The sequence below is a fragment of the Elephas maximus genome, chromosome 16, assembly GCF_024166365.1.
Source record: "Elephas maximus indicus isolate mEleMax1 chromosome 16, mEleMax1 primary haplotype, whole genome shotgun sequence".
In the NCBI taxonomy this organism is placed as follows: Eukaryota; Metazoa; Chordata; class Mammalia; order Proboscidea; family Elephantidae; genus Elephas; species Elephas maximus.
This window is the reverse complement of record NC_064834.1, coordinates 36,100,026-36,124,964: the sequence shown is the minus strand read 5'-3', so window position 1 is coordinate 36,124,964 and position 24,939 is coordinate 36,100,026. Positions and strand designations below refer to the sequence as shown.

The following is a 24,939-nucleotide window of genomic DNA, read 5'->3' as shown; positions in this document are numbered from 1 at the left end:
TATTACCTGAGACTGATGTACAAACCCAAATGTCAGCCTTTACCTTCTTGTGGGTCTGGGTCTTATTCAGCTGTGTGACTAGAATACACACATTTCTGATCCAGGTTCCCTCTCTCCTGATGGCAAGGCATCTGGAAAGCAAGCACTTCAGTGAGAAGGTTCCTGGGTGACTGTGCATTTAAAGCCAAGGCAATGATTCATCTAATAGAATAATCCACTCAGGTGGCCAAGGTCAATGACATATAACTGGCAACAGCAGCACACCCCTCTAATGACCAAAAACTTCATAATCCTCAGATCTGTGATCTCTAACATGCCCACACACACTGCTTACATGTATTTTCTCTGACCCTTTTCTGTGTCCTGTGTTCTGTGTTCCACTGCTAAGCATGTCACTACATATATATATATATATATATATATGTTTTCTTTAGCTGTATTCATTTTACTTTTTTCACTATTTCATTTATCTCAGTCAGGACCTCTGGCCTAGGAGACAGTCTCTCTTTCAGTTCTGTTCAGATTTATTTGCTGTATTTTCTTGATTCTATTGCTACAACCATTACCAGGTATGAAGTTCATTCTGAATTCAGAAACCTTAAAATATGTGTGAATCTGGCGGGGCCAAGATGGCGGACTAGGTGGAAGCTACTGCGGATCCCTCTTGCAACAAAGACTCGGAAAAACAAGTGAATCGATCACATACATAACAATCTACGAACTCTGAACAACAAACACAGACTTAGAGATGGAGAACGAACAAATACGGGCAGACAGCGATTGATTTCAGAACCAGGAGCCAGCGTACCAGGCAGGTGACCTTCGGAGCCCGATCTGGGGCAGAGCCCAGGGGGGCAGACGGCACAGACAAGGGGCCCAAACCTACCCCCTGAACTCATCCCGGGAGAGAGCCTAGCCGGTTGGCGCCGGCGGTGTAGCGGTGCAGCCGGTGGGAGAAGCACCCAGGAGGCAGTGAAAGATCTTGGAGCGGGGAGAGCAGCGTCCCAGCCGGGGAGCCGTCCCGCCGGGAGTTTGGCGGGAAGCGGGCGTGGCGCGAGCGTGGGGAACAGCTATCTTTCCCTAAAGCAACCCCGGGGACGGGCCCAGCTGTTTGTGCAGGTGAAGCCCACCTAGTTCGCGCGAGCGGTGCGGCGCACCGGAGGGAGAAGACCCCGGGAGGAAGTGACTGGTCTCGGAGCGGGGAGAGCAGCGTCCCAGCCAGAGAGCCATCCCGCTGGGATTCGGGTGAGCGCCGGGAGGGGGGCGTGAGCGCGTTCCCCTGAATAGACCCCTGGGACGGGCCCAGCTGTTGGTGAGGGCGACGCCCACCCAGTTCACGCGAACAGAGCGGCGCGCCGGAGGGAGAAGTCCCTGAGAGGAAGTGACTGGTCTTGGAGCGGGGAGAGCAGCATCCCAGCCGGGGAGCTGTCCCGCCGGGATTTTGGTGGACGTGGGCGGAGTGTGAACGCGGGGATCAGCTCTATATTCTGAGGTGCTACACTCCAAGCTCTCTGATCCCTCCCCCACCCTCCCCAGGCGGCTCCATTAACATCCGAATACCCTGAGTCAGAGGGAGAATTCAGATAGGGATCTAACTGCATTTTTTTTAGCTGATTACCTGGAAAAACTAGTTTCCCAGTGATGGCTCGGAGACAGCAGTCCATATCAAACCACATAAAGAAACAGACCATGACAGCTTCTCCAACCCCCCAAACAAAAGAATCAAAATCTTTCCCAAATGAAGATACAATCCTGGAATTATCAGATACAGAATATAAAAAACTAATTTACAGAATGCTTAAAGACATCACAAATGAAATTAGGCTAACTGCAGAAAAAGCCAAGGAACACACTGATAAAACTGTTGAAGAACTCAAGAAGGTTATTCAAGAACATAGTGGAAAAATTAATAAGTTGCAAGAATCCATAGAGAGACAGCATTCAGAAATCCAAAAGATTAACAATAAAATTACAGATTTTGAGAACGCAATAGGAAGTCAGAGGAGCAGACTCGAGCAATTAGAATGTAGGCTGGGACTTCTGGAGGACGAGGGAATCAATACCAACATAGCTGAAAAAAAATCAGATAAAAGAATTAAAAAAAATGAAGAAACCCTAAGAATCATGTGGGACTCTATCAACAAGGATAACTTGCGAGTGATTGGAGTCCGGGAACAGGGAGGGGGGACAGAAAACACAGAGAAAATAGTTGAAGAACTCCTGACACAAAACTTCCCTGACATCATGAAAGACGAAAGGATGTCCATCCAAGATGCTCATCGAACCCCATTTAAGATTGATCCAAAAAGAAAAACACCAAGACATATTATCATCAAACTGGCCCAAACCAAAGAGAAACAGAAAATTTTAAAAGCAGCCAGGGAGAAAAGAAAGGTTTCCTTCAAAGGAGAATCAATAAGAATAAGTTCAGACTACTCATCAGAAACCATGCAGGCAAGAAGGGAATGGGACAACGTATACAGAGCACTGAAGGAGAAAAACTGCTAACCAAGGATCATATATCCAGCAAAACTCTCTCTGAAATATAAAGGAGAAATTAAGATATTTACAGACAAACACAAGTTTAGAGAATTTGCAAAAACTAAACCAAGACTGCAAGAAATGCTTAAGGAGATTGTTTGGCCTGATGACCAATAATATCAGGTACCAGCACAATACAAGGTCACAAAACAGAACGTCCTGATATCAACACAACTCAAATAGGGAAAGCACAAAAACAAACAAATTAAGATTAATTCTAAAAAATAAATAAATAAACAAAATAATACACATAACAGGGAATCATGGAAACCAACAGATAAACGATCACAATAATCAAAAAGAGGGACTAAATATAGGAGGCATTGAACTGTCAGATGGAGAGTGATACAAGGCGATATAGAACGATACAAGTTAGGCTTTTACTTAGAAAAATAGGGGTAAATAATAAGGTAACCACAAAAAGGAATATTAATTCCATAACTCAAGAAAAAAGCCAAGAAAAACGTAACGACTCAACTAACATAAAGTTAAACATTATGAAAATAAGGATCTCACAATCTACTAAGAAAAATGTCTCAGCACAAAAAAGTATGTGGAAAAATGAAATTGCCAACAACACACATGAAAAGGCATCAAAATGACAGCACTAAAAACTTATTTATCTATAATTACGCTGAATGTAAATGGACTAAATGCACCAATAAAGAGACAGAGAGTCACGGACTGGATAAAGAAACACGATCCATCTATATGTTGCCTACAAGAGACACACCTTAGACTTAGAGACACAAACAAACTAAAACTCAAAGGATGGAAAAAAATATATCAAGCAAATAATAAGCAAAAAAGAAGAGGAGTAGCAATATTAATTTCTGACAAAATAGACTTTAGACTTAAATCCGCCACAAAGGATAAAGAAGGACACTATATAATGATAAAAGGGACAATTGATCAGGAAGACATAACCATATTAAATATTTATGCACCCAATGACAGGGCTGCAAGATACATAAATCAAATTTTAACAGAATTGAAAAGTGAGATAGACACCTGCAAATTTATAGTAGGAGACTTCAACACACCACTTTCGGAGAAGGACAGGACATCCAGTAAGAAGCTCAATAGAAACACGGAAGACCTACTTACAACAATCAACCAACTTGACCTCATTGACTTATACAGAACTCTCCACCCAACTGCTGCAAAATATACTTTTTTTTTCTAGTGCACATGGAACATTCTCTAGAATAGACCACATATTAGGTCACAAAACAAATCTTGGTAGAATCCAAAACATTGAAATATTACAAAGCATCTTCTCAGACCACAAGGCAATGAAGCTAGAAATCAATAACAGAAAAACTAGGGAAAAGAAATCAAATACTTGGAAAATGAACAATACCCTCCTGAAAAAAGACTGGGTTATAGAAGACATCAAGGAGGGAATAAGGAAATTCTTAGAAAGCAACGAGAATGAAAATACTTCCTATCAAAACCTCTGGGACACAGCAAAAGCAGTGCTCAGAGGCCAATTTATATCAATAAATGCACACATACAAAAAGAAGAAAGAGACAAAATCAGAGAACTGTACTGACAACTTGAACAAATAGAAAGTGAGCAACAAAAGAACCCATCAGGTACCAGAAGAAAACAAATAATAAAAATTAGAGCTGAACTAAATGAATTAGAGAACAGAAAAACAATTGAAAGAATTAACAAAGCCAAAAGCTGGTTCTTTGAAAAAATTAACAAAATTGATAAACCATTGGCTAGACTGACTAAAGAAAAACAGGAAAGGAAACAAATAACCCGAATAAGAAACGAGAAGGACCACATCACAACAGAGCCAAATGAAATTAAAAGAATCATTTCAGATTACTACGTAAAATTGTACTCTAACAAATTTGCAAACCTAGAAGAAATGGATGAATTCCTGGAAAAACACTACCTACCTAAGCTAACACATTCAGAAGTAGAACAACTAAATAGACCCATAACAAAAAAAGAGATTGAAAAGGTAATCAAAAAACTTCCAACAAAAAGAAGTCCTGTCCCAGACGGCTTCACTGCAGAGTTCTACCAAACCTTCAGAGAAGACTTAACACCACTACTACTGAAGGTATTTCAAAGCATAGAAAAAGACGGAATACTACCCAACTCATTCTATGAAGCTACCATCTCCCTGATACCAAAACCAGGTAAAGACATTACAAAAAAAGAAAATTATAGACCTATATCCCTCATGAACATAGATGCAAAAATCCTCAACAAAATTCTAGCCAATAGAATCCAACAACACATCAAAAAAAAATTCACCCTGATCAAGTAGGATTTATACCAGGTATGCAAGGCTGGTTTCATATCAGAAAAACCATTAATGTAATTCATCACATAAATAAAACAAAAGATAAAAACCACATGATCTTATCAATAGATGCAGAAAAGGCATTTGACAAAGTTCAACACCCATTTATGATAAAAACTCTTACCAAAATAGGAATTGAAGGAAAATTCCTCAACATAATAAAGGGCATCTATGCAAAGCCAATAGCCAATATCACTCTAAATGGAGAGAACCTGAAAGCATTTCCCTTGAACGGGAACCAGACAAGGATGCCCTTTATCACCGCTCTTATTCAACATCGTACTTGAAGTCCTAGCCAGGGCAATTAGGCTAGACAAAGAAATAAAGGGTATCCGGATTGGCAAGGAGGAAATAAAGCTATCACTATTTGCAGATGACATGATCGTATACATGGAAAACCCTAAGGAATCCTCCAGAAAACTACTGAAACTAATAGAAGAGTTTGGAAGAGTCTCAGGTTATAAAATAAACATACAAAAATCACTTGGATTCCTCTACATCAACAAAAAGAACACCGAAGAGGAAATAACCAAATCAATACCATTCACAGTAGCCCCCAAGAAGATAAAATACTTAGGAATAAATCTTACCAAGGATGTAAAAGACCTATACAAAGAAAACTGTAAAACTCTGCTACAAGAAATTCAAAAGGACATACTTAAGTGGAAAAACATACCCTGCTCATGGATAGGAAGACTTAACATAGTAAAAAGGTCTATTCTACCAAAAGCCATCTATACATTTAACGCACTTCCAATCCAAATACCAACGTCATATTTTAAGGGCATAGAGAAACAAATCACTAATTTCATATGGAAGGGAAAGAACCCCCGGATAAGTAAAGCATTACTGAAAAAGAAGAAGAAAGTGGGAGGCCTCACTCTACCTGATTTCAGAACCTATTATACAGCTACAGTAGTCAAAACAGCCTGGTACTGGTACAACAACAGGCACATAGACCAATGGAACAGAATTGAGAATCCAGATATAAATCCATCCATGTATGAGCAGCTGATATTTGACAAAGGACCAGTGTCAGTCAGTTGGGGAAATGATAGTCTTTTTAACAAATGTTGCTGGCATAACTGGATATCCATTTGCAAAAGAATGAAACAGGACCCATACCTCACACCATGCACAAAAACTAACTCCAAGTGGATCAAAGACCTAAACATAAAGACTAAAACGATAAAGATCATGGAAGAAAAAATAGGGACAACCCCAGGAGCCCTAATACGGGGCATAAACAGAAAACATTACCAAAATGATGAAGAGAAACCAGATAACTGGGAGCTCCTAAAAATAAAACACCTATGCTCATCTAAAGACTTCACCAAAAGAGTAAAAAGACCACCTACAGATTGGGAAAGAATATTCAGCTATGACATCTCAGACCAGCACCTGATCTCTAAAATCTACATGATTCTGTCAAAACTCAACCACAAAAAGACAAACAACCCAATCAAGAAGTGGGCAAAGGAAATGAACACACATTTCACTAAAGAAGATATTCAGGCAGCCAACAGACACATGAGAAAATGCTCCCGATCATTAGCCATTAGAGAAATGCAAATTAAAACTATGATGAGATTCCATCTCACACCAACTAGACTGGCATTAATCCAAAAAACACAAAATAATAAATGTTGGAGAGGCTGCGGAGAGATTGGAACTCTCATACACTGCTGGTGGGATTGTAAAATGGTACAACCACTTTGGAAATCCATCTGGCGTTATCTTAAACAGTTAGAAATAGAACTACCATACAACCCAGAAATCCCACTCCTTGGAATATACCCTAGAGATACAAGAGCCTTCACACAAACAGATATATGCACACCCATGTTTATTGCAGCTCTGTTTACAATAGCAAAAAGCTGGAAGCAACCAAGGTGTCCATCAACGGATGAATGGGTAAATAAATTCTGGTATATTCACACAATGGAATACTATGTATCGATAAAGAACAGTGACGAATCTCTGAAACATTTCATAACATGAAGGAATCTGGAAGGCATTATGCTGAGCGAAATGAGTCAGAGGCAAAAGGACAAATATTGTATAAGACCTCTATTATAAGATCTTGAGAAATAGAAAAAACGGAGAAGAACACATACTTTTGTGGTTACAAAGGGGGGAGGGAGGGTGGGAGGGAGAGGTTTTTTTATTGATCAATCAGTAGATAAGAACTGCTTTGGGTGAAGGGAAAGACAACACTCTATACAAGGAAGGTCAGCCTAATTGGACTGGACTGAAGGCAAAGAGGTTTCCGGGATAAAATGAAAGCTTCAAAGGTCAGCGGAGCAGGGGCTGGGGTCTGGGGAACTTGGTTTGAGGGGACTTCTAAGTCAATGGGCAAAACAATTCTATTATGAAAACATTCTGCATCCCACTTTGAAATGTGGCGCCTGGGGTCCTAAACGCCAACAAGCGGCCATCTAAGATACATCAATTGGTCTCAACCCACCAGGAGCAAAGGCAAAGGAAGAACACCAAGGTCACACGACAACTAAGAACCCAAGAGACAGAAAGGGCCACATGAACCAGAGACCTACATTATTCTGAGACCAGAGGAACTGGTTGGTGCCCGGCCACAATCGATGTCTGCCCTGTCAGGGAGCACAACAGACAACTCCTGAGGGAGCAGAAAACCAGTGGGATGCAGACCCCAAATTCTCATAAAAAGACCATACTTAATGGTATGACTGCGACTAGAGGAAACCCGGAGACAATGCTCCCCAGACCTTCTGATGGCACAGGACAGGAACCATCCCCGAAGACAACTCATCAGGCATGAAAAGGACTGGTCAGCGGGGGGGAGAGAGACTCTGATGAAGAGTGAGCTAATTAACTCAGGTGGACACTGGAGAGTGTGTTGGCAACTCTTGACTGGAGGGGGGATGGGAAGATAGAGAAAGAGGGAAGACGGCAAAATTGGCACAAAACGAGAGACTGAAAGGGCTGACTCAATAGGCGGAGAGCAAGTGGGAGAAGGGAGTAAGATGTATGTAAACTTACATGTGACAGACTGATTGGAATGGTAAATGTTCACTTGAAGCTTAATAAAAATTAATTAAAAAAAAATATGAGTGAAGCAGGGGGTGTAGATGCAAAGAGAAGGAGTGTTTCTTGGGATTTATACTCTTTGTTAACACTTAAATACTACTCTACCAGTTAGGAGGAGCCCTGGTGACATAGTGGTTAAGTGTTCAGCCGTTAACCAAAGGGTTGACAGTTCGAACCCACCAGCTGCTCTGGGGAAAAAGATGTGACAATCTGTTTCGGTAAAGATTTGCAGCCTTGGAAACCCTATGGGGCAGTCCTACTCTGTCCTATAGGATCCTATGAGCTGAAGTTGTCCGTACTGCAATGAGTTTTTGGTTTTGATATGCCAGTTGGAAGGAGTACCTAGTGGCACAATGGTTAAGTGCTCTACCTACTGCTAACCAAAAGGTTGGTATGGTTCAAATTCACCAGTGACTTCACAAGAGAAAAGACCTGGCAACCTTCTCCTCTAAAGGAAACCCTAGAAGGAAGTTCTATTCTGTCCTTTAGGGTTGCTATGTGTCAAAATTGACTCGATGGCACAAAACAACCTCAACATACCAGTTAGTAAATAACCTTTCCCAAAAGCCCCTTGACTACTGTCCCCCACCCACTTTTGGGACCTAAACTTCCCCATGATCTGGGAGGGTCTGCAGGACCCTGTTTGAGTCCTATGGCCTGTATCTTTTCTGGTTGGTTAGTGTCCTTTTGAAGTAGTAGGTATTAAATATTTTGTATATCACCTCAGATATTAGCTACAGTAAACACACCAATTTCACTTTTGGGAGGCAACTTTTCTTCGTCTCCTACGTCCTGAGAAGCACTCACCCCGTGCATGGCCTCTGAGGAGTTATATTGTGTATCAAGGAATAAAAAAAAGAGGACAGGATCATAAAAGATCCTAGGACCTCAGTTCTAAGCAAGATCACTGTCAAACCAGTCTAGACAGATAAAAACAAAATATCCTCAAGGCAAGAACCACATCCTCTCCCATAACTCAGAAGAGCCCTTCCTTCCCACCTGTAATCTAAGTCTTGTCTGCTTTCCCTCCTTCATTGTCCTCAATGACTCACAATGCCCTTTAAACTAAATTGTGCCTTCTCAAAGAGAAATGTGAAATGTTTATTTTAAAATCCTAAAGAAGTAAAATATTGAGTGAACTCTATGTACATTGGTCTCAGCTATTTCTATGATGGCACTCATGAGAAACTGCGATTAATCTGCCTTTTCTCTTTTTGAGAACTGTATTTATTTGGGTTGAAATTTCAAAACATATTTATACTTCAGATGGTGACTCTCAGACACTAAATCGTACGCCTCTCTGTGACACGTTTCATAATCTGTCAGGGCAAACAATTTCCAAGTTCTGCCAAAGCTAATTGCCTTTATAGATCAAATTGTTAACTTTGAGTTATAGTTTAATTATGTGGAATGGGAATGTTTGCATGTCTACTCTATAAACAGTTACATTCTGTTGTGAAACAAATAGGTCTGAAATTCCTTTTAGAGATATTCAGTGTTTCGTGTGCTTTCTTTGATATCTCTCTTAGTCATTATGTTATGTGAATACAATCGAATTAAACATCCCTGAAAGCAAAAACAGAGATGGAAAATTCCTTTGGAAAATGATGTAATTGAAGAGCTCAGTTAAAAATCAAACACAACTCAAGCACTTACAAAATTTTGCCTCAGGTTTCCCCCCTTTGTCTGACATTCAGGGTGAGGATTCAGCTAGTCCAGGTGGCCACTGCTGGGTCAACAGCTGTCTTTGAATCATAAGCTCTGAAGGTACTCAAGAAGCTTAATGGATAATGGTATGATCTGGGCCACCTAAGTCGCAAAGAATTCAAAAATGTTAGAGATTCAGAGACAGGAACCACCATTTCATGCCTGTTGTATAAAATCCTATGTAGTTTTATTGCACAATGAAAAGTGTTAAGTGTCTGGAAAATTAGGTATTTGGATATCCAAAAATGTAAACATAAATGATCACATTTTGTCAGAATGTGGGGAAGGTAGGGCAGGGGACAGAGGTGAGAAGAGGAGAGCCACGTGAAGACACAAAGAGGTGAGCAGAGTCCAAGTGTCATCTTACTTAAACGGAGCTTATGCATCATCTTAAAAAGAATCAGTACTTTCAACCTATATGCACCTTTCAGAGGTGAAATAATTTTTAATTTTTTTTTAAAAATCTGGTACAAATGTTTTATTTAATGATTACAAAATTCCTAAAGGTGATTTGAGATAGAAGCAAAGAGAGCTCACTATTTTGAAGGTGTTATGGGTTTTGTAAAGAAAGAGAGCTAAGTATTTTTATCAAAGTAGTGTGTGTTGTAGCAAGGGATACATTTTACAGTGAGGCCTAATATGTACATAAATATTCATACACACATATAAAATTTTTACAAATCATACTTATCCTTACTGTGTGTGATGCACTCTTGATACTTTGTGATGTTCCATTAAAAAAAAATGCAGTTGCAACCCACTAAGTAGATTTCATGGTAGGTCACATTGAACAAGGGACACAGTGGCATACTCCCAGATGGGAGTGTGGCTTCCTTTGGTCCCTTACACCTCACAAGGATGCAAAGCTACCAATAATTCCTGTTCATTTTGGTGACAGTATCATCAGGTCCTTTAAGAACTACATCTGGGCGCATTTCAGGTATTCTTTATACGGTTGTGACCACTCCAAACTATCTGAGAACCAGGCATATAGCAATTCTGACTGTCAGCCAGCCTAGTGGTTTAGTACAGCTAGGTGCAAATCGCAAATCAATTTTACAAAATAAACTTGCATAGCCCCAGTACTTCTTGCCCAGGGAACTTTCACACCCTTACTTTCATTATTGTGGGAGCCAGTAAGACTCAGAGTCAGCACCTTTGTAAGAGAATACTGCGGGCAGAGCTGAATTGCAAGTCAACGTGCCCTCAGGATCTGACCATACGTAAGTAGGCAGGACCTGACTGCCTGATATCCTATGCCCACGATATTTATCCTATCCAATGGGATCAGACTGACTTATAGGGCAATTGGGTTCAGGTACAAGTAGGTAAAATGTATCACAGTACCAAAAAGAGCAAGGCAAAGTTCAAGGTGAAGGAATTTGATAAATAGTGTTACAGGCAAGTGAAGAATGCTTCATCAAGGGCTGCCATGACACCAATAAATGTGCCAAAGGACAGCTTTGTAGATAAAAATCCTCATTAACGAAGAAGCACATACTTATACTTTTGACACCAGCTATTTGGGTCTTAAATGGACTTGGCAAGCTAGACAGTTTTGGTAACTTGAGGACCAGTGATAGGTAGGCTCTCTATTCAGAAATCTTAAATATCAGTATTTGTTGAAAGAGCCCTATTTTCTGTCTATACTTCAGTTTCCAGTGAGGTGTCTAGGTTCTCTGGGGGCCCATGAGTTGGCCCCTGAAGAGTGGAGGGCACCAGTTCAGTGGTGACTATAAAAAAAACAAAGCAAACCTGTTGCCATCAAGTTGATTCCAACTCATAGTGACCCTATAGGACAGAGTAGAACTGCCCCATAGGGTTTTCAAGGAGCACCTGGTAGATTCAAGCTGCCGACCTTTTGGTTAGCAGCCATACCTCTTAACAACTATTCCCCCAAGGTTTCCATGGTGAAAGCTCTCCTTATTTAATACTGGCATTCTCATCTTCAGTGGCACCATAGTGCTCAATGTTAGGGTGAGGATACTGATTGTGCTGATGTTGAAACTATCCTACCTTCCCACAAGAACATGGCTGGATCAGTTGTGGTGGAGTGGTCCTGGTGAAATGTCTGGGCAAGACAAAGTAATTGCTTATGTCTGCTGAATTTCTGGTTTTGACTTTTCAGGATGTTTTTCTGTATTCCTTCTAGTTCACAGAGCATCAGTTAGGGATATCTCTGAATTTAGAACACAAAGTAAAGTTGGGAGTGGAGTTTATTGTTCTAATTTCCTGTGATAGAGGAGAGAATGATGAAGATCACATGGAACTTCAAGATTGTTCAAAGCGTTTGACCTTGAGGTTCACTGATTAATGATATTAGAGTGGGGAATGGCCCAAAAAAATAAATCCATTTCAACTCTGTGAATTGCAAGATTCAGTCACTCTGACCTTCTTGTTCTTCTCCGTATAAATCACGTGCGCTTATCATCTTGGTGCCTTTACGATTACTGTTCCCTCTGCTTGGAAAGTGCTTTCTCCTTGCTTCCCATGCAACAGGGAATTTCTGCCTCCCTGGGTAAAGCTCCACAATCACCCAAGCCACAATAGGTATTATAAATTATTTGCATACAGTTCTATCTCCTTTCACTAACCTTTCCCTGAAAACAATAATAATAATTTACAGATACATAGTACTTACAATATTGTAGCCACTGTAATTTGTAGCTTTTATCTCATTTAATCATCATAACAATCTGGGTATAGAGATATGATTACATTTTGCAGACAAGGAAACTGCACAAAAAGATTAAGTGACTCACTTAGGATTCCAGAGCTGAGATTTGTAACCAGGCAGTCTGGCCCAAGTATCTGCCTGTTTAATCACTAGGCTATGCTGCCTCTCAAGTTAAGGACTGTAGCTCATGTATCTTTGTGGCCTTGGTGCCAAGCGCAGTATCTCATTCATAGAAGGCATGAGTAAATGAAGTTGGTTGAAATTAATGAATAACCAGATCTGGGCCTGAAGTTCAGACCTGGTAAAGGAGTATTGGTAGGTTAGTTTGAGCAGCTTTAGAGCCAAGTTGTTGTCCTGCCCAAGAGGTGTGGAGAGGTACTGTATATAAAGAAAGGGAGTGTCCTGAGTGGAACATGAGGTATGGCATTGATGTAGAAAACAGTCTGTGATGGAGAGACATGTAAATCAATGATCATTTTGGTTGGGAGAGTGTGGTGTGGGAAGGGGGGTAGTTAGAAAGATATTCTATGCTATGATTTATTCTTTTGCTGCTCCAGTTCATTTGTGAGTGGTGATATGAGGATAAATTAATTTTCCTTCAGAGAATAGGAAGGAGAGGACAACAAAATTATACATGTGATGAGTTTAGTTACTAGGAAAATCTAATCAGAGAGCCTGAGAAGAAGTCCCTTGGTAGTTGTCACATGAGGGAGAAATGACCCATTTGTGACACTATATATACACTCTGAAAAATTTTTGTCAGTTACTAGTACAGAACCAGTTTTGTGATAAAATCCAGGGTCATCATGGATTGAGGAAGAGAAGGAGAAGACCTCTAATTTACACATGTGGTCAGTGGCTCCAGAATAGATCTTACCCGTTGAAGGATAGCAATGTGGAGAATTTTATGTTGTTCTAATGACTGGCCGTCAATCTTTCTTGGCACTCCTAGATAATCTAAATCTAAATCCAGGCATATACAATGGGCAGAACTTTGCCAAATGGAGAAGTAGTCCTGTGCCAAGAAATACTTTGTTTTTTGCCTAACTAGCATATTTTTTGACTGATCACGCCGGTTGATGATCCTTGTCTCTATGAAGAGATCTTATCATAAGAGAAAATTTGGGGTATTAATAGAGAGATAAGAATTTCCTTTGGGGACTTCACTGATTTAGTCTCCAGACATGCAGATACCAACATTTTTAAAAAGTTGTTCGTTTTGATGTTAGACTTCTCTTCTTAGAGTTCTATTCTAAGGGATAAAGCAGGAATCATGACCCAAGACCACATTGTTCTTAATGTACCAATCTTTAAATTGTTATTCCGTGTTTCAAGCGTTTATCAGATACTCAGACTGTAGCCTACATGTATAAATTAAGTGGGCATACAAAGGCGGTTCATCCTTATTGCAGCTATGTTTGTAATCTGTAGCAATTACCTCAGCAGTCTGTGTTAGATATGCCTTAGTCATTAGGATAATGTCAATTAATGAATGCTCCATGCTTTAATAAAGACATAAGGATAACCTCAACTTTACATTTAAATAAATGTAAATATAGAGGGAAATAATGATATAATCTTTGGCTGCAATAATTTAAGGTGAGAATTTATTTCAGAGGATAAAATATAATTTGCGTATGGATTAACATTAACTGAGATTCATTGATAGATTATGTTAGAGTTGGGGGCTGAAAATAAAATCACTAGTTAAAATACAGTATATTTGATATCAATAATTATAACTCTGATCTGAAAAGAGAAAATGAATCATATTTTTCACCAAGGAGCAACCACCAAGGTCTTCAAATGTCATATCCAGTGTTACACCAAGCCAAGTATCAACAAGTATGTACAGAGTGGAAAACAAAATTCTAAGTGGATATTTGTATATTAATATTGAGTTCTGAGACCTCAGAGACATACATATTTACAGTAAAATCCATATGCATTTTTCTTAATGGCAGAGAAGACTGGCTTTTCCTAGCTCACAAGTTTTAGAAATGTTATTCTAAATCATCACCTTGGGGGTGATGCATTACTCACATTTAAATATACAGTTTTCTCTAATCTATGACTTATAACTCAGTTTTCCCACTTAAAAAGAGGAGGCTGGACTAAATTTATCCTTTAACCATCCTTCCCAAAAATATATTGAGTGCCTATTCTGTGCTAAGCATCCTTCTAAGGGAAACAATAGGTATAAAATCCCCTAAGTTCTTTGGGGAGCAGATGGTAGTGGGATGGGCCATAGGTAGCAAACGAAAAGGAATGATCATTTCAAATCATGATGATGCATTAGGAGGCTCTTCTCCCCCAGGGACCCAGTTATGCTGTGATCTTCATCTGTGCTGGTCATCAAGGAGTCATTGACGTGACCAGTGCCATCTTGGCAGCAGCAAAACAGAACCACAGAGCTTCAGATAGCTTTCTAATACCATGAAAAATAAATAAAACGGGCATGTGGGGTAGAAAGTGAGCAGGGGTGGCATGCACATTAGTGTGAGCAGACAGGCAAGGTCTTAGTGAGTCCCAAATGATGAGAAAAAAATAATGACATCATCTTGAGGAGTGTTCCAAATGAGGGCCTGCTGAGTGCAAAGTTCTGGGGAGGGATCCAGCCTGGTGGACACAAGGCACAGAAAGAAAGCCAGCATATTGGAAACATAATGAATGAGGGTGAGAGTGGGAGGAGATAAGGATGGAGAGATAGGTAACAGGCAGATTACAGAGAACTTTATAACTGTAGTAAGTTGCTAATGATTTTAAGCAGCAAGAAGTCATTGGGAGAGTTTAAGCAGTAGAGTGATTACATAAGATTTGTTATTTGAAAGGTCATTCTGGTGGCAGTAAGAACAAAAGATGGGATAGGGTGTGGTAAGGTGGGTGTGGGCAAGAGAGGAGGACCATACAGAAGGACACTCCAAAAATCCAAGACACAATTTTGGCTTGGACTAAGGAGATACCAGTGGAGATGGTAAAAGATAAATGGACTTGGCCAATGTATTCAAAGTACAGACCTTTCTAATGGGCAATTCTGGGAAGATGGGGATTAAAGAGGACGACTTTATTCATGCAATTGATTATTTATTCATTTGGAGTCTCTGCTCTGTTCCAAGCAAAGTGTTAGGCATTGGGATATTGTGGTAAACTAAAGTAGACATGGTGTCGTCATGATTTGGTTTAGACTTCACAGCAACCAACAACAGACTGGACATAATTCTTGCCTTCATAGAGTTTAAGATCTGTTGAAAAACATCATTAAAATAATTATACAAATAAACTAATAACTGTAAGCTCAGAAAAGAAAAATGAAGTAAAGCTATGTCGTAACATAAAAGTATATAATGGAGAAGCCTAATTTAGTCAGGGCTTGTCGCAGGGGGATGGTGGTGGTGGATTTGTGGGGAGGGAGGACATGCCAGGTCAGAGAAGACTGAGAGCTGAAAGAGAAGTTGGTGAGAAGCAATGGGGATACAGCACTGGAAGTGCTCAGGCCTGGTAGTAGGAATGAAGTAGAGCAAGTCTGAGGAACTGACCTAAGAGGGCCATTGAGACTGGAAGGCAAAGTAGGGGAGAGTGCAAAGAGGTTGGAAGGGCTTAGCACTAAGTAGTCTATACACGGCCTTGTTGGCTATGTTAATGAGATTGGCTTGTATCCTAAAAACTGGAAACTTTATAAAGAAGTCTGTCTGATTAAGATTTCTTCCTATTCCAAATTCTGTATTTTTCTACGATTTAATGTGAAGTAAGAAACTGGCAGTGCTGCAAAGTGAACTTCAAAAACAGTGAAACAGCTGGCATTTGATTAACATAATTAGAAAGCCTCTAGAAGAATCCGTAAGCATGATCATCTTCCCCTCAGGTGCAATTGAAGATTTCAGGATAACATAGTCACTATAGTCTTGATATTAGGACACCATCAACATTATCTTTCCCAAACTTGGACTGCATTTGGCCCCTGTCCTATAGGCTCTCCTCTAGACCCCTGGGTTTTATGAGCTTATGCAGCATGGAAATAGGCTCTTTGAATGCCTGTGTAGGTAAACTAAAATAATTGATAAGGCAATTTTGGGTGTCAAGTTACAAAGACCATATCCAATGATGTTAAGTTGATTAGACAATATTCTTGAGTTAAATAAATAGAATATATCATGATAATGATGCCAAACGTTCTACTCTCGAATAAAAGGACTTAAGAACATGAAAGATTGTGTTCAGTCATTCTCAACTGGGGGCCATTTCCACCTCAAGGGGACATTTGGTAACGTCTGGCAGCATTTCTGATTTTCACAGTTGGGGTGAGGATGCTATTGGCATCTAGTGTGTAGAGGCCAGGAATGCCGATGAACATCCTATAGCAGAACGAAATATCAAGACAGTCTCCCACAACAAAGAATTATCTGGCGCTAAAAAAAAAAAAAAAAAAAAAAATTTTTTTTTTTTTTTTAAATGTCAATAGTGTCGAGGTAGAGAGTTCCTTACCTCCATACCTTTTAATATATTGCAAATAATTCTGGCTTATCAAGAGGTCTCAAAGGAAATAACTATCATATATGGACATAGACATGCTTCAGGAAGGAGATGGGTGGGTGAAATGAGCTCAGATGGAACTAAAAATTCTTCACATGTTAGTGCTTTTTATTTGCATTTTTTCTACTTTTTCAAAAACTGTTGTACATCCACTACTATATGACCATAGTAAACTGCTCACTCCCGTCTTCCTGTGATGCCTTTCTCCTGCTGAAAGTCCAGTGATGTCTTTCTTCAGTTGGGGCTCAAGCATTGCCTCCATGCTGTAGCCAATCCTGACTTCCTTCAGGAAAATTTAGATCCTCTCAAGGCTGTGCTCTCACTGGACCTAGTACTTACAGAGTGTTTTGAATATTGTGTTATGTTGAAGGCTTTTGATTGGTCATGGGTTAGGAACCAAGTGACAAATAAACAAAGAGTAAAATTGATGTGTACACAATATGACCTTTATTACTTATAAATTCCTGATTGGAAGATGTAGCTTAGATACAAGAGCCAAATAAGCTTCCCAATCATAGACCGGAAACCAAGACGAGACCAGACTTCACTATGCTGGGGAGAAGGGTCTTCTCCCGGGGAAGCAGCAGAGAATGCCAGCCCTCTTTGGGAAGTTGCCTTCCACAGGAAGATAAGAGGAGGTGATTTCTTCCAAATTCACTAATTAGATAAGTTGCGCCATCTCTCTAGTGTAGAGTGGAGGATGGGGAAGAGAGAGGTCCTGATTTTTACTAATTGAGCTCCATCCACCTGGAAAAAAAAAGCAAAAACAAAAACATCAAGAGTGGGAAAGATGCTCTCCCACCCCGCACCACTGTCATATGTTGTAACGTTTCGTTTGTCAGCTTTACCTTATCACCCCTGCTATCCAATACAGTGGCCACTAGCCACATGTCGCTATTTAAATTTAAGTTAACTAAAATTTAAAACCGAACTTTTCAGTCACACTAGCTACGTGTAACTAGTGGCTACTATATTGGATAGTGCAACTATAGAACATTTTCATTATCACCAAAAGATCTACCAGATGGTGTTGGTATGAGCCTATTGTAAACTGAGATTTTGTCTTATTCATCATTTCATCATCAGTGCCGCTGATAAGGCCTGACTCAGAGGCACTCAAACATGTTTGTTGAATGAATACACAAAAGCAGAGTATTATGTTTTTATTTCTCAAATCTATACATCATAAAGGTCTTCCCATTTCAAAGCAGCACTATACAAAAATGAAACATGGATGTGTTGTTAATTGAAATAAAATTTTTAAAGAATATTTATTTTCTTATCCTATTTTTATTTAGAAATAATTGTATGCATAGAGATATAGGTGTTCAAAAGCATAGGAAAAAAGTATTGGAAGATACCCACCAGACTGTATACACCAACTGGTGGTTGATATTGGGGGAGGGAAATAAGGAGGAACTTATGACTTAAATATTTGTTACTAGGAAAATGAATTACTTTTGAGTTTAAAAAAATAGTAACACCTTAGGTAGTATATTAAATTACTCAATACAGAAATTAATAATGGCTGTTCTCAATGTCAAGTATTAACGAAAGGCAGTTGTAAGAGTGAATAGACTGAAGTGTTAAGAAAAATGGTATTGAAGTCTAAGGACAAATCACAGCCATCAGCCTAACAGATATGGCATGCAAGCCACGAAATTTGTCTCCTCAGGAGTGTACAAAGCCATGTTTGTTTTTTTTTTTTTTCACCCAAAATATGGCTTCCTGGCTAAGCTGCAGAAGAGGACAGAGCCAGATGGAACCGGTCTCATTTTTCTGTTGTTATACCTCCTGACCCGGGAATACGCCCTCTCCTACCTCTCCTTACAGAAATTACTTTTGTTCATTGCAGGCATAATCTTTATGCTGGGAATGGGCCTAGTGGGGGCCAGAATATGGACACACTGCCTGTGAAAATCCTCTTGCAGCTTTACCATGCTCCTGGTTTGATAGTTTACAAGCTCACAGATGCTGGATCAGAATTCTGTCCATAAAATTGGGACATTCTGTTTGACAGGATTAAATCTAAATTGCTGAAGCAAGGGTACTAAAGTCTGAAGCTGTGCCTTAAAAAGGAACTAGGGCCATCTAACTCACACTAAAAGTCAACTTGGTTTCAAACAAAGATCTCTAGACACCATAGTCGTTTCTCAGAAAAAGGCTATCATTATGAGAATACTAAAACCAAATGAGAATGACAAATATAATACAGAAAGATCAGTTCAATTAGCAGCCAGGCTGTTTTGTTTCATGCTCAGTTGATAGGAGAAAATATTATTTGCATCAAACAATTAAAATGAATGGATTTGAAAACATGAATATAATCACCCAGAAAAAAGTGACATTAACAAAATAGTTTTAAAAATGAGCAGGATGGAAGTGATTTTTTTGTACTTGTTGTGTTCATTGACTATTTATTATTTATTCTTAAATCATGACAGATTTTAGGCTTGGCTAAAACTCCCTCAGAATGACTCCCCTAGGGACTGATATTTGAAAAGGTTGAACTATTTTGGTAAATGACTCTTCTCTTAAATTTTTTTTTTTTTCTGTTACTGTTTTTATTTTTCAGACTCACTATGAAAATGGAGAATATATTATCAGGCAAGGTGCAAGAGGAGACACCTTCTTTATCATCAGCAAAGGAAAGGTAAGATTTGGTGGCGCAAGGGAGTGATGCATGAGGGGAACCTGGGCTCATCAGCGGCCCCTGGAGGAGCACGTGTGTAGAGTTTTGTGCTGTACAAGTTTTTCCATCTTCTGACATCGATAGAGAAATATGTTAGAATGGATCTTCCAAAAATGATTCAGAAGGGAGAAAAAGTACAACTCTGAAGACCAGTACATAGCCTGTGTGATAGTTAATAGCCATGATGCTAGATGACATGGATATGTCTGTGTCAATGGAATGACTTCCATAATCTGTTGTTGTTGGGTGCCTTCAAGTCAATTTCGACTCATAATGACACCAAGTGACAGAGTAGAACTGCCCCATAGGGTTTCCTAGGCTGTAATCTTTGAGGGAGCAGGTTATATATAATTTAAAAATGAAAGGGCAAAGGTCATTCAAAAAAACCTGTATGATTAAAAAAAAATTCATGCAGTCATTGGGAGCAGAATCATGCTATAATGAAATATCTCACTTTGAAATCAGATGGCTCAAGTTGAACCCCGGCTATGAAACTTACTAGTTAGTGTCCTTAGGCAAGTTGCTTAACATTCTGAGGGCAATGAGGATATAAATATATCCATGTGTTATTGTTTATTCATAAAGAAACGTTAAATGGCAACTAGGAAACTAATGAAAGTGATAAATTATAGGGGAGGGGGTGAAATGGGATAGATGAGGGACATGAATGAGAAATCATAATTTATTCCTTATTACATTATTTTGATTTTGTTTTTAGCAATTTTAAATCTATAATAATTTCTATTTAAAAACTAAAGAAGAAATTAAGTGAATTGGTAAATGGAGACTTACCTAGATTAATATGCTAATGTTATATTACCACCAAAACCAAAACCCACTGCCACTGAGTCCATCGTAACTCAAAATAATCCTGTAAGACAGAGTAGAACTGACCCATAGTATTTCCAAGGCCGTAAATCTTTGCAGGAAACCCTGGTGGCATAGTGGTTAAGTGCTACAGCTGCTAACCAAGGGGTCGGCAGTTCAAATCCACCACTTGGAAACTCTATGGGGCAGTTCTACTCTGTCCTATAGGGTCGCTATGCGTTGGAATCGACTCAACGGCACTGAGAGGGGTTAGGGGAAATCTTTGCAGAAGCAGACTGCCACATCTTTCTCTAGTGGGTCCGAACTACCGACCTTTTGTTTAGCAGCCGAGTGCTTTAACCACTGTCCCACGAAGGCTCCTGTATATTACCACAAATACCTTAAATTTCTTTCAACAGTAAAACCATAATGGATTTTGCATTTTACTGTCATCAGACTATATTCTATAATCTGAACTTGTTTTCTTTTATCATAAATGATCCTTATAAAAAATTTCTATCTTACATATATACATTATAGTAAGAGATGAGAAAGAAGGAGTAGGTACAGGGGATATACATGTACATTTTAAAAATGGTAAATCTTTAAGAATAAATTCATTTTTTTCTAATTTAACAGATAAAACTGACTCTAGTCCTTATCCTCGTATTTACAACAGGAAAAGGATATGTTCATAGAGCCAGAGTGAACAGGATATGTGAAAGATTATAAGTCTTGTTGGATCACATTTTAGATAATTCTCTCTAGACTAATTTTGAATGAAGAATGTGCATATGTCAAAGTATGCACAAGTGGCATGTTACACTAAAGTGAAGAAAACCATGTGTGTACATACACACACACACACACACACACATATATATACCCCCCCCAAAAAAAACAAACCAGTTGCCATCGAGTCCGTTCCGACTCATAGCAACCCTATAGGACAGAGTAGAACTTCCTCATAGGATTTCCAAGGAGCGACTGGTGGATTAGAACTGCTAACCTTTTGGTTAGGACTTGAAGGTTTAACCGCTGTGCCAGCATGGCTCCATGTATATGTATATATATGTCGTTGTTAGGTGCCTTGAGTCTCTTCCAACTCACAGCAGCCCTATGTACATCAGAAGGAAACACTGCCCGGTCCTAAGCCATCCATATATATGTACATAAATACACACGTATATATACATATTTTGTTTGTTTATTTTTTATCATTTTGACTGATATCTGAAAGCCTGGGATAGAAACCACAGCCAGGATCCAGCTTCTTAAAAAGCATCATGAAATGAGATGTCTGACATGTTTATGGTTAAAATTTTATCTTATTATTTCCTGGTGTTAGAGGATAAGAGAATGTTAACATTTTGTGGTTTCTATGATAGGTTGTTAGAGTTTATCATTTACTGTTTTCTTGCTTAACATTGACAAAAGAATCAGAGAAATCTGAAAATCCTCATGGGGCATAAATAGCTCCATGAGTCACAAGAGAACTTTTCGTCCTGACAATCTGATCTACTTTTCTTTACTACATCGCTAACTCTTTGCTATAGTGGGGTGATATGCTTATCCTTTGCAGTAGAATTTTGACAGTCTTCTGGAACCAGCCTGTTACTGCAAATTCTCAGCACTGCCTGAAAGAAGCAGTGGTTTGTAACCAATTTCAACTGAAGACAGGTGCTTTAGTGGTGCTATTTTATGAGTTTTGTATAAATAGAAACAATGTGCAGATTACACCACAGGCCCCAGTTCCGCTGGCAATATTTCAAAGGACCATGGGGATTATGGGAGAGTAGTAGTAAGAACATGTTAGACTCTCCTGACACAGTCAAGATTTTTTTGTTTTAACCAGGCATACATTCTTCCTAACTTGGTATTTCAGGACCCACAGGTTTGCTACTATGATTCTTAATTATATTAATTATGCAATAATTAATATCATATATATCAATCATATATATTGTATGTTAACTATGTAATGAGTAGTATATTACATTGTACATTATTATATTAATTCTGTTATTAGTATATCAGAATCACTGTACTAAGTCTTAAGAATTAGACGATGATCATACTTAAGTCCTAACGGCAAGGAACAGGAAAGAGAGAAGAGCACTCAAAACCCACTGCTGTAGAGTTGATTCCGACTCATAGCAACACTATAGGACAGAGCAGAACTGCCCCATAGAGTTTCCAAGGAGTGCCTGATGGGTTCAAACTGCCAACCTTTTTGTTAGCAGCCATAGCACTTAACCACTACACCACCAGGGTTTCCAAGAGAAGAGCAAAAAAAAAAAAAAAACCAGCAAGAGTAAATTCAGGTTAGCAGGCAAATAAGTTGTAAAAGGAAGACTTTGTAAAACTGTATGTTTTGTTTTATGCATAGAGATACACACTTGTGTTTTGTATGGATTTTAAAAATTTGTAAAGGAAAACCCAGGCAAAGGCATTGTCTTTTTTATTGCCAAACTAGCTTTTCCTCAGAAAATGCTGTGAAACCGAACGAGACACAACTCACAACAGGGGACTGCAGAGCTACAAATGTATTTCCCCTTGTTCATGTCCATTTATTTGAGCGGAAAAGAGTTTTTATTCACCCCTAAAATACACTCACACAAAAAGAAAAACATTATAAAAAAATTTTGAGATACTTGTTTTCTTCCATTCAACCAGGACAAGCTGATTTTTCTAAAACTTTCGGTAGAATGCTTGTAGAGATGTCTGAAGTGCCTGGTGCTGCCGCAGCTAGAAGCTGAGTTAGTTCTGTGTTCTTTAATCAGCCTGTTCCAGTTGTCTGGAAACATGACTTTTTCCCTCAAAGCATAAAAAGAATTCACAAATGAGTATGAAAAATATATCTGATAAAACTTTATGCGTATGTCCCTGAGGTTGTGTTCTACCAAAAAAATAAACTTCGTCTCTCTGCATAAATAAGTTGAACCAAAATGAACAGGATTTTATCATAAAATTTCAGGGTCCCATTAATAATTTATATGCATTTTGAATTTTTCTGAATTCTATTCTTTATAACTTATATGCTACTATTAGGAAAAAAAAAATGTGATTCAAAAATTCCTAACCATTAAATGCCATTTAATATTTAACAGCTTTGCTTCTTAGAATCATGTATATTTAAGTATATTGGTTAAACATATTGGCTTAACACAATGGTCAATGTTGATACATATGAGAAGTGTTTGTTCTCTTATGGAAACTTTATTTGTTATACATAATAATGAGACATAAGGGGCTGTTCCTTTGAGATCAAAAGCAAGATAAAGATACCTATTTTCACCACTCTGTTCAATGCGCTTTAAAATTGACAAATATGTGGTATTTTTGTATATGGTGTGTATAGTAAATTATAAACTTGAACAAGGGAATGATGAACACAAAATTCAAGATAAGAGTTTTGAGAAAGGAGGTGGTACACGGGTGGGTAGAAATTCTAATTTGCTTGTGTTTTTACCGAACACAATGGGTTTGCCGCTTATACTCTCATTAAGAATAACTAGAGTTAAGTGGGCTTCAAAGCAGACATAGTTTAACACTCCCAGTGAGAAGGAGACAAGGAGATCATTTTCAAAGCACTGTCTCCCAGAACAGAGGGCTAGGAGAAGTTGTATACTATGCAGTAAAAAGGAAGTTATAAATATTCATTAAACTCCTGGAAAATAGCATGCATTTTTAAAAGAAGGGCTGGACTGAGACTTAGCACAGAAGTGGGTATCAGACCTCTCACTTCTTAACTGGGTCCAGCTTTTATCTGGTGATGTCCAGTATTTTTAGTTCCTTTTTTTTGGCACAAGTTTCTTGGTTCCTAGGCAAGACTCATTATGGGATGGGTACATCCAGTGGTCAATCAAATCGTTTCTGCACCTGCACAGGATTCTGGTTTTAGTGGGTTTGCCTAAAAAACAATCCTAAGAGGAAGCTTTGAGGGAGATCAGGTTGCTTATCATTTGAAATTTAGCCTCAGGTTGAGATGTTGATTTCCTCATGTCTGGCCTATGCCATATTTTGTTTGCTTTGGAATTTTTATAGCCTCTGTTCACAAGAGGGCTAATTTTACCTCAGGACCCCAGACCTGTCTCACTGTGCTTCACAGAAGCTTGAATTATCAAATCAGAATCATAGGAATCAAAGATCTTGCCCACACTGAACTTTACTAATAACTCAATGGAAAGGGACAAACTTAAAAGGAAAGAAAAAACATTTGTTCTCTGTACATGCCTTAAACTACCAACTTCTGAACATTTCCTTCTCCTTCTGAATTAGGAGACATTTCTTGTTCTGGAATAATAGGACCAGTTTTTGAGCAATATGGGCAGAACGCTGTGTGAAAATGTAGTTGTTTTGGTTTGGGGAACTCTTAAATTTTATAGTCTATTAATCATACAATTAGAAAAATGCTTACCGGACTAACCCTTATTCACCAGCTGGTTTTACCCCACACATCCATAAATTCCAGATTTGTTTAAAAACAGCAATCTAGACAGACCAGTATATTCTGCTAAAAATATTTTATAGATAAGGACTCTTTGTGATCTTTGTTTACCTCAGTAATACCAGTAGCGATTTACAAGGTA

The 24,939-nt window shown here is 38.8% G+C and overlaps 1 protein-coding gene across 3 annotated transcripts in view; it reads left to right on the top strand.

The window, feature by feature from the left end:
• The window catches only part of PRKG1 (protein kinase cGMP-dependent 1), a 1,427,928-nt gene that overhangs the window by 1,157,131 nt on the left and 245,858 nt on the right, over positions 1-24,939 (top strand). For all 3 annotated transcript variants that reach the window (XM_049855706.1, XM_049855705.1, XM_049855704.1), the window contains one exon: positions 19,424-19,501. In XM_049855706.1, coding sequence (XP_049711663.1) covers positions 19,424-19,501 — 78 coding nt within the window. The remainder of the gene's footprint in view (positions 1-19,423; positions 19,502-24,939) is intronic.